Source organism: Podarcis gaigeae (genome assembly GCF_964106915.1).
Source record: "Podarcis gaigeae genome assembly, chromosome: 10".
Classification (NCBI taxonomy): Eukaryota; Metazoa; Chordata; class Lepidosauria; order Squamata; family Lacertidae; genus Podarcis; species Podarcis gaigeae.
The window spans coordinates 49,719,063-49,729,184 of record NC_139686.1 but is presented as its reverse complement, the minus strand read 5'-3'; the positions used below and the strand labels follow the sequence as shown (position 1 = coordinate 49,729,184).

General features: G+C 40.0%; 1 protein-coding gene across 3 annotated transcripts in view; it reads right to left on the bottom strand.

The window, feature by feature from the left end:
- Positions 1-266: 266 nt before the first annotated feature.
- Positions 267-10,122, bottom strand: part of PRICKLE1 (prickle planar cell polarity protein 1) — a 65,226-nt gene continuing 55,370 nt past the window's right edge. For all 3 annotated transcript variants that reach the window (XM_083699167.1, XM_083699168.1, XM_083699169.1), the window contains exons 2-8: positions 8,352-8,538; positions 7,106-7,219; positions 5,257-5,394; positions 4,732-4,935; positions 4,239-4,425; positions 2,789-3,646; positions 267-2,065 (exon numbers count right to left, since the gene is read on the bottom strand). In XM_083699167.1, the coding sequence (XP_083555293.1) occupies positions 1,221-2,065; positions 2,789-3,646; positions 4,239-4,425; positions 4,732-4,935; positions 5,257-5,394; positions 7,106-7,219; positions 8,352-8,471 (2,466 nt within the window). In that variant the 5' untranslated portion in view covers positions 8,472-8,538 and the 3' untranslated portion in view covers positions 267-1,220. The remainder of the gene's footprint in view (positions 2,066-2,788; positions 3,647-4,238; positions 4,426-4,731; positions 4,936-5,256; positions 5,395-7,105; positions 7,220-8,351; positions 8,539-10,122) is intronic.

Sequence of the window (10,122 nt, the reverse complement as noted above, 5' to 3'; positions counted from 1 at the left end):
AGATAGGGGCCATGTTTACTGCCTTTTGGTGGCTTGGTTGCTACTAGGAAACCTGCTGCAGAAAGTGGGACTCAAAAGCTGCTTGATAGCTGGGCTATAAACACTACCGTATAGATGATTTAATTTTCAACTACTTCAATACAACATGGGGCATTTCACCTGGTCATAAATCAGATGCTCATTTTAAAGTGTGTTATTAGATTCAAGCCTGTCGTATGGAAACAGTGAAAATGAAGTGTTTTGTTGTAATGTTGCTTTACACTTAGTTGTCTTAACCCATAAATAATTCCTTTAATATTACGTACCATAGCTTAAACAGTATTTACATAGCTCCTACCATGCAAAACAGAGCTTTTCCGTCAAAAATTAAACATTTCACTACTTTAAACTTATGAACATTTAACAAACCCCTGCCTGACTCAAACTGCTGTTAAACCCTCAAACAAAACTAATGGTATTTTAAACAAATGTCTTGCAATTCAGGGATATAAAAATAGTCTGTTAAATCTCAACTTTACAATATGTACATTATTTGCACCGTTAAGTTACAAATACAGATTTAGCTATGAAATACTACATTATAAATATCAGATGGCTCTAATTTTTGCTTATATGCTACATTTGGAACTTAGGGTAGTGTTTCAAATATACAGGATTCTCAGACTCATTTTCACAAAAGTTTAATATAAGCAGACTCACTGACTTAATGCAATTAACTTTATAAGTAGGGGCTGTAGCTTACACCATATTTTTAAGGGCAAGGAACATCATATATTTAAATTAATTTACCTGAGGGTCACTCAGATACAATGCAAAGCAAATAGAATAGTCAATCTGATACGCCTTTTGCCCTGTACAGAAACAGCATTCTTGCTTAGCATCAAAATGGTTGGGCTACAGTAATATCTATAGGATGAATAGGGTTGCACACTATAATTGAGATACTGTGTCTTAGCTAGGCAACAGAAGTAGCAGGCAAGTTCTAAACCTAAGGTACTGACTGGCATTCTTGCTGGTAAGGCCCTCTAAAACCACATCTGAACAGTATTATAAACTCTTTCAATTTATTCTTCTACCACTCCCTCCTGATTCAACTGATTATTGATTGCAAGGCCTTTATAGAGAACATGGGCAAGAGACCGCCCCGTTACAGGTTACACAAGTTGTTTTAACCATTTATGTACATAACATTTGAAGAACAGTGAAGAAACAGTTCAAAATTAAGAAATTATACAGTTTTTGCCTTTGGGAGGTTTTCTCTTTTTCGATTTGGTTACCCTCTGTCCAAACTGAGAACTGGGGAGTTCAGCAGTCGGGCTGGAAAGGATATCTGTATAGTAGGGGTATCTGACTGGTCGGGGCTGTGGAATGGGCTGTCCTAAGAAGTACCCTTCTTCTTCAGAATCCGACGAGGAGGATGAAGACGAGCACCAAGAGTCTTCCTCCTCTCCAAAAAATCCAAGAAACTGGTCCCTCTGGTTCCTCATTGTGTAGTCAGAGGCAATATGAGTATATTGGCTGTATGGGTTTGGAGTGTATGCTCGAACGGCATGACCTTTATTCTGAACAAACTTGTCATAATCCTGAGGAGAATAAAAATTAAGTCTTTCCTTTGGCGGAGATTTTCTTTCTGCAACCAAGTGAAGCGCATTATCAGACCTAGACTTCCTACTCCTCCTGCGGCGATGCTGGTGTCTCTTCCCAGGGTCTTCAAACTTATAAACACGCCTACGAGTCCTTTCACTCATAGGAGGCTGGCGGATTTCGAGATTCTCATAACTTCCATTGTCAATGACATCATCTGAAAACTTGACTTGCTGAGGTCTGGTCTGCGATTTGGATCTTCTCAGTACTGGCACGTGGATTGGCTTTTCCTCTGGCAGCGTTTTGCCTTGGCATAATTCAGAACTTAAACTTTTTAAAGACTCTGTACTCCTGTGAAGCATTGAGGAGTTCAGAGTCCCCATGTTGCTCATTTTCTCACAATCCTCTACTTCCAGCTCTGGGTAGGTTTGTAAGGAATACAAGGAAGGTCTTGGTTTGACTTCTCCATCAACTGAAGCACCTAAGAGGAATACATTATAAAGAAGTAGGTTAAATGAATCCACCACCATTATTTCCCAACAGTTCAGATGCAAATGTTTATACATTTCAGCTCTCGCTAAGTTACCCAAGTATGGGTTATGAAAGAGAGCGAAAAAAGAAAGGTTGGTTTAATCTGGCCCCTGTGGCAGGGCAGTTTATTTCCTGGGGTAAAATAAACAACTTTGGGGTAAAATCATAAAAAAGCTCAACAGCTTCAATCCTAAAAAAAATTGTTAACAACTTTGGTCGGCCCTCACGGCCCTTCACTTCATCAAATCTGGCCCTCTTTGAAAAAAAATTGGACACCACTGCCCTATAGTTAGTAGAAATTGTAGGCCCTTATCTCCCCTACCCTATTTCCCCTTTGTCAGGCTCAGCTAAGGCAAAAGGGAGGAGGAAGGCAGCAGCGGAAACATACGCAGTGTTCAGCTGGCTAGTAATGGAGAGAGAAGAAACCTGTATCAAAGACTCATATCTCATCAAGTCCCTGTTCCTTAATCTTAAATTCCCATGCCTCGACACGGGTGGTATCTGTACAACGAGCACAAGAGAGAGAAAGAAAGCCTTGAACAGAGCATAACTCTTGTAGCCTACTAGTAAGAAGCAAATCTGTCGGGATGAATGCTAACTATAGATTAGGCATCACTAGTGCTTTCTAAATGGAAGTGCAAATCACAATATTACATTCTCTTGATCCTCTTACCTGTGATATTAGATAAAGCCAGGGAATCCATTGAATCCCGAACACACTGCTCTTGTTTCAGGTTTGACAATCTCTCCAGCGAATCGTCATACCATTGCTTTTGGTCATGTTTGTATCTAGTTGCGGCATGTTCCATGTCCAACTCTTGGATTTTCCTGCTGCTGGCAGGGCCTGGGTGGCTACCATATGCAGAGTCGCCTAGGCCATCTTGGGACTGTGCCCAGTACATATTTGAGTGGTATTTCTTGCTCGCTAGGCTCTGACTGTTTTTCTTCATCTCTGATCTGCCTTTCACCATGCTCTCGCAAATCCACTGCTCATTTGATCTAACGTCTGCTTCCACCGGCTGCTGAAAAAGGCCTTTGTCGCCAAACTTTAGGAGCAGCTGAGTCATGTAGTCTTCATGCTCAGCCCATTCTTCTGGATCATCAGGCATTTCCTCCCGCCTTCCTTTCCAGAGCTCTTCATCAACAAAGCCTACTCCTTGCCTTGAAAGACTTAAGTCATCCAGTTTCCGCGAGAGTGTATCATCGGCAGTGCTAGAAAGGCCAGGGAATTTGTAGTTCAGGGCCGGGGACAAGAGGAGAGACTGCCTGCACTGATCTGCTGACCGGCTGCTTTTCCCCATGCGAACGCTTCTCCTGGAGTCTCTCGAGCGGGCAGACTGGAAAGCAGAGTCGGAAGAGTCCGAAGCATGAACATCCTCTCCCAGACTGCATGACTTGGAGCAATAAATCTGTCCTTGCTTGGGAAGGAAAGGGCAGCCAAGTAAGGATACTTTGCAGTGAGCGCAAGAAAAGCATGTTTCTGTGGCATGCCAATGTTGTCCATCGTAAGTCATCTGAGCATGGTCAACCCCTGGTTAAGAAAAGGAGTAGTTGAGATTATTATTTTTATTGTACATGTCTGCTAGAATCATGCTGGTGTCAATTAAAAAAGAAAAAACTGGAGCCACCCTGCTGAAGACTAACAGATCTGTTGCAGCAAAGCTTTTTGTGGCACCAGAACCCACTTCACAACAGTGGATGGATGAAAAGTTTTCACTTGGCGGTATACCAGTTTTCAGAACGAGCTGTTCTATGCTAATTTAACACAGCTGAAGTAATAAAAGAAACTCATACTTCAAATTAAATCAAATTGAAATTGCCGGCAAACTAGTTCAGCAAACATGCTGGAGCTTCCCCTTGAAGCCTTTCATCAAGTGTGGTGACTGTGAGGTCATCATTCTGAGATTAAAGTCTACTAAATGCTTATTTTTTAAATTAACAGACACAAACTTGGGAGATTAAGCCCTGCCCCCTCAAAAAACAAAACTCTAGATGCCAGCTGTCCCCCCCAAACAGGCAACACTTTTAACATTCATTTTCAGAGACCCCTTCACCTACAGATTAGAAACTTGAGCTTAGTTTGTAGTGTACCCATTTTTTCCCCTGTGTTAACATACACTTACCTATGTGTTCCCCACAAGTCTCACAATACTCTGCGTAGAGGGACTCAAAGCAGCCGCAACAGAATGGGCGCCCGTCCTTCATAATGTATCTCTGTCCTCCAAGGATGGTTTCACACTCAAGGCAACAAAAGTGTTTCATGTGCCAGTGGCGACATTCCGCTTCTGTGCATTCATCAGCAAAAATAATCTACGAGGGGGAAAATAGTTTAGGTAAATACGTGGATAGCACAGTTGCAGCCACTATATTTAACAATATTTTTTTGCAAGGAACGTTTCTTCAATTTACTGGAGAAGTTAATGTGTGAAAAGTCAAGAGAATCTCAGGGTGGTATTCAACGTGTTTATTTCAATGGGTCTTAGTCTGAGCAAAAGTTAGCAGAATACTACCCTCAAGTTTTCAGTTGTCTTCAGGAAGCTAGCTGTTTAACTGAGCAAAGAACACAATTCTCATTTCGACCTCCGGCTTTTAAGTGTTATGGGAATGTGGTATTACCTCATCACATGCCGAGCAACGCGGCTTGAGTAGTTCAGCATGGTGCCTTCCACAATGAATTTTTCCATCTTGGTAGAAATAGATTAAGTCAACAAGTAGTTCATTGCATGTGAAACACACAAAGCAGGATGGGTGCCAGCAGACTCCCGGCCCAGCTCTTGAGGCAAATACTGCAACTTCACCTCCACTGATCTTTGTACCACACTGAAAATAAAATACAAATGAACAGGCAAGTTCAAATTAGTTTTCTGTTGTATGAATGTTGAATCTTCACCATACTTTATAGCCTACTTCCATCCTGCTTTTTTCCAGTTAACATAATTAACAGTTTATTCTAGTTCAATATTTACTTGCTCTTTCCATTTTAACAGAGCTGAACCGCATACCTTTTATGCAGCCTTATTAAATTTGTGCAGTTTTCAAGCTTTAGTCCATTAACTTTGGTCCTTATGTAGGTTTAAATATCCACAGTTGAGCTTCACACAGGTCCAACACTATTTTTAATTTGGGTAATAAGAACGTTACCTGCTCACAAAGTGCATGCATCACTCCTCTTGAGAGCAACTTAACCGTGCCTCGTCCCAGAGCTTCCTTCTTTCGTTGTGAACTAAATATCTGAAGTTCCTTCTTCTCTTCTTCACTTAGAGACTGACAGTATCTCACCTTCACCAAAAGGAAAGGATAACAACTTTAAGATCTAGGCTAGTTATATTGGAAAGAAATGCACTTTTATTATATATATATTAAAAAACCAGTCTGCCTTTCCTCAGAAATCTATGACAGAAGTGACTATGTCCATCAAAATGGAAGAGAGCTGAAGACAAGATTTCTTCTGACATTTTCACTCCTGTTCAATGATTCAGGTCTTTGGCAATGGGAACTGGTACAGTGACATGAGACAACCATCACAAGATGTGTGTGCAGTTCTACTCTATATGCAGAGATTGCTTTTTGGAGATGGTATAAGGGCATTTAGTTTTACAAGTTAATACAATAGGCTTTAAGCAGAGTTCCTTCCAGGTTTTTTTTCTTTTAGACTATAACAGTGAAGTAAAGGGATGGAAGAGATTAAAACCTGATTGGGTATATAACTGTATGAGCCTCAAGCTTTTATAATTTAGGATTGTTTGGGAAAACATTACTTATATCAGCACAATTAACACAATACACTCAATGGAGACACCACTGAGACTTAGCAAACAGTACTTGCCCCAAGCCTTGACAGTAGCTTTTTGTCTAGAACCTTTAATGAGATACTACAAACCCAACCTGCCCAGCCCAAACCTCTACTTCATCCAATACCTATACTCACTGTACCAACATAACGATTAGATATCATTAAGCAAGTACTTTTCAAAGGAAAAGCTGAGAAGTTTGGTTACTTATATCTAAAGACGTTTGCATTCAGTGTACAAGAGAGCTACCTGCCTCAGAGAACTTCACCTCCTGTGTTTCTGTGCGAGTTGGCCTTCCTAGTTTACTTCTTTTCAGGTCATTCTGCTGTGTCTCTGCATCTTTGCACCAGGAATGACAATCACAACAGATGCAGAGATGCAGCAGTATTTACCTGCTCTCAGAATAGTTCGCTGGCACACCAGAGCAGGGAATCATGCAAATACACAGAAGGCAGATTCCTCTGTAGAGGGGAATCTTGTGATCTCTTGCAACACACTTTTATTTACTAAATCTATACAACATTATCTGGTGAAGGGCTTTTGACAAGTTAAAATATCATAAGCCACACAGTAAAGCAACCAGTAAAACGCATACTAACAGCCAGCAAGATTGTAAAATGCCAAATGCATTTCAAAAGCCTAGGATGTTTTATTTAATAGCCTGGTGCCGAAAAGATAGCAATACTGGTGCCAGGTAATCCTCCATAAATTCTAGTGTTACCTACCCCCTAACGGAAGAAGAAGCAGAAATGTAGACATCAAGGGTGTGGGAGCTGGAGGAAGGCACTTCAGGTAGCTATGTCTCAAGTCATTCAAAGTATTAGTGCCCTGAGTTAGCCTCGGAAGTGAACAAGAAGTGAAACTCTTACTACCCAAATAAACTCTGCAGTCAAAATGACAGCATTACGTCGTGCATAGGTCTGCCTTTGAAGACAGTATATAGATGTTTCAGTTGGTACCAAATATAGCTATATTCTGTACCAACTGAAACATCTATATACTGTCTTCAAAGGGAGACCCAAGCACGACGTACCACAGTAATCCATTCAGGAGTTTGCCAGGGAATGGAGAACTGTGGCTAGATATAATAGTTCCCTATAACACAGTGCCATAATTGAGAAATCACAGGCTTGTTGCACATTCAGCAAATTGGTCCTTCTGCCTGGACTGCAGGGCAAGAAATGCTTGACCATATCTACCTCATTATCATGGGGTGGCAGCTGATACAGAAGCTGCTTAATTCGGTGTTTTTCTCCTGGACTGTTAACGTAAGGGATCTTCTCCTCAGACAAACAAGCAAAGTAGAGCTGTACCTGAACAGAGACCAGAAATATACATAATGACCCATGCGCTCCCTCTTATCTACTGCTGTTATCTTAGGGTTTTGTTGTTTTTTAACAAAAGACACTAGGATTTTCTTCTTTAGATGTTCGGCAAAGTTTGCATTCCTCTTGCTAAGAAGAGCAGGTGAGCCAACTCTGCGAAACTGGATTGCCTCAGATAGCCAGCACCCAGCTGTTGAATTGCTGTTTTGGAATGCTATTTGCAGTGACAATTAGGGGTGCCATAAATTATGCACATCTAATTTCCACATCCTTCAAGGATTGTCAGCAAGTCTGTTAAAATTCCACATTTTCTTTCTGCATTTTATCACCCAACGTGTGAAGATATCCAGAAAGAATAACAGTTATAATCAACAGGCTTTAATCTTACAGGTTAAATAAAGAAACAAACATTGTTTTGTAAATTAATTCTTTCCATGTGAACTTTGCTAGAAACTCTTGAATTTTTATCTTTGGGAGAAGGTTGGAAGAAACTCCATTTCCCATCTGATAAAAGTGGAAACCCACTAAGAATTTGTCCTTTTTTTCAGTGTAGGTCTCAAAAAATAAAATTATTCCACCAAAAGTTTATTTTGCTCTATGGGTGGTATTGTTTTTAAGTTAAGATTAACAAAAATACTGACAAATCCCCAATATAAAATAAGGTATTTTGCTTCATCTACACAGTTAAGGTTAAGAAGTTCAAAGTTTGATTATCATTTCCTGGAAAAAATCATGAGAATAGCGCTGCCTAAGTGAGGGGAAATTGGGTTAAACTTTTGCTTTTGGACCACTGACTATGCATGTCAGCATAAAAGGACACTTAAGGGTCAAAGAAGTCAAGGTCCGACAAATAACTTGCTGTAGAAAATGTTCTAAATCAAATTAACAAATAAAAGAGCTGCCTCTTTTTGTAAGCTTTTTAAAAAATTATTTAATCGGTTTTTCAATACAGACATCAACCACAAAAACCACATACAACAAAAACCACAATAACACTAATAATGCAATTTAACAATTCAGATTTGAGTACTGATATACCCTTTTAACAATATTTCCCCACCTCTCCTTCCCCTACTTCCCACCACTTTGTAAGCTTGAAACGAGTAGTTTCTGCTCTTACCTGTTCAGGTCTAAGACCTGGAGGAACCCAGGCATATTCTTCTAGGGCACAACCAGAGTCATCATCAGACGTCGAGCTTCGCTGGAAGCCAAATGTCAGGTTGCCCCCTTTTGGCTCCATTTCTAAAACACACACGGTCAGTGGGGAAGTGTCAGGATACTCAGTTGCAGTTCATCAATTAAGAGCTCTGAAAACAAGTCGGAAAGTCAAATGTTACAACAAAAAAATCTTGGTTGCTGCTTTCAAAACAAAGAAATGTCAAACTCTCTGGTGTGCATACATATTATGTGATAACAGCCCAAGGGGGTTAAAAAAAACCAAGCCTGTTTTTCAAATAAACAGTTGAGAGTTTTTTAATCATGTGTTTCTAAAAATTTAAAGCCCAAACCCACAAAAACTCTACAGACTGAGCAGCGGTGTAATGGAGAAAACTACTATAATCTTTATACCTGGAACATAAATAAAGATACACAATTAGCAAATGGGGAAAAAATGTCAAGGAGAAATGTATGATGTGGTTGGGTCATCATAAACAATCCCAAGGCAATTCTTACATATACTCTGGGACGTTTTAGATGCTTGTTCGCAGCATCTCATGCTCAGTGGCATAATGATAAATATTTGTGCTTCCCTGAACTGCTTGCTTCTGGCTGCATGATTTCAACTTGTAAAATGCACTGGGCTTTAACAAAAGATCTCAAACTAGACGAGACACAACTTTTAGCTTTTAATTAGAAACGCAAACACACTATTGGAAAGAAGTGTCACTATTTAAACTATTTAAACCACTAAAATGAACTTCCCCGAGCAAAAATGTGCTTTGGGGTTCTATGGTGGTAGTGATAGCTACTTACAAAAGAGTTACAGACCGCAATTCTTTAATAATCATGCTGAGTTAGACCCTGAAATATGTGTCAATATACCAGACCCCAAGCTAATTTGAGAAACACAGGGCTGTATTAAACTAGTTAGTCCCAACTAGCAGAAGCCCACACAAGGACTTCCACTAGCGCAAAAATACTTCCTCTTGCCCATTCCAAAATTGGCTTGGTTGGGGTTGGGAGAACCCCTAAAACAGGGGCACAGGCAGGCAGCAGAGGGGAAATGCTGTGTTGACTTCTGATGGAACGTTTGCCTTAGCGCAATGTTGAATTCCTCTTATACTCAAATTTTGAGATCAATAAGAACCATCACTACTTATAAACAGGGTTATCACTGTGGAAAGTGAGTCATCCCCTTCCATCAGATAACTTCTGCAAGTTAAATCTATAGCACAGAGATACAACTGTTGGAATTATTACAAGGGGCAACTCAATGTGGTTTAAAGTACAAATTTGTTTTAACCCTGGTAAACCAATCAGTGCATGCTTTTCTAGGCGGTGAACTGCACATTTTGGACAGTGAAAATAAGTCAAAATCAATAGGTTTGCCAAGATTAAATTTGGTCCATGTGTGAGCTACAAATATACCCCCTATTGTTCTCTCATCTCTGCCCCTCCTTTTCCTTTTGTTGTCTTGAATGAACTTCCTGTCCTTCCTATGCAATCCGATAGCTGTGTGTGGTAGACGGACCATCTAACAGTTTATCTCATTCAGTTTCATGTTAGTAGAACAGATTTTGCTAACTCTTATCTCTTGATGTCATTTGCAAAAATTTAAGGGGGGGGGACAAGTAATACTACAGTCTCTTGAGCATTCAAATCTGTCTCTTTTCCTTGAATGCAAAATGCTAAATGAAAAGAGATCAATATTATATGCAACAAATCTTCGT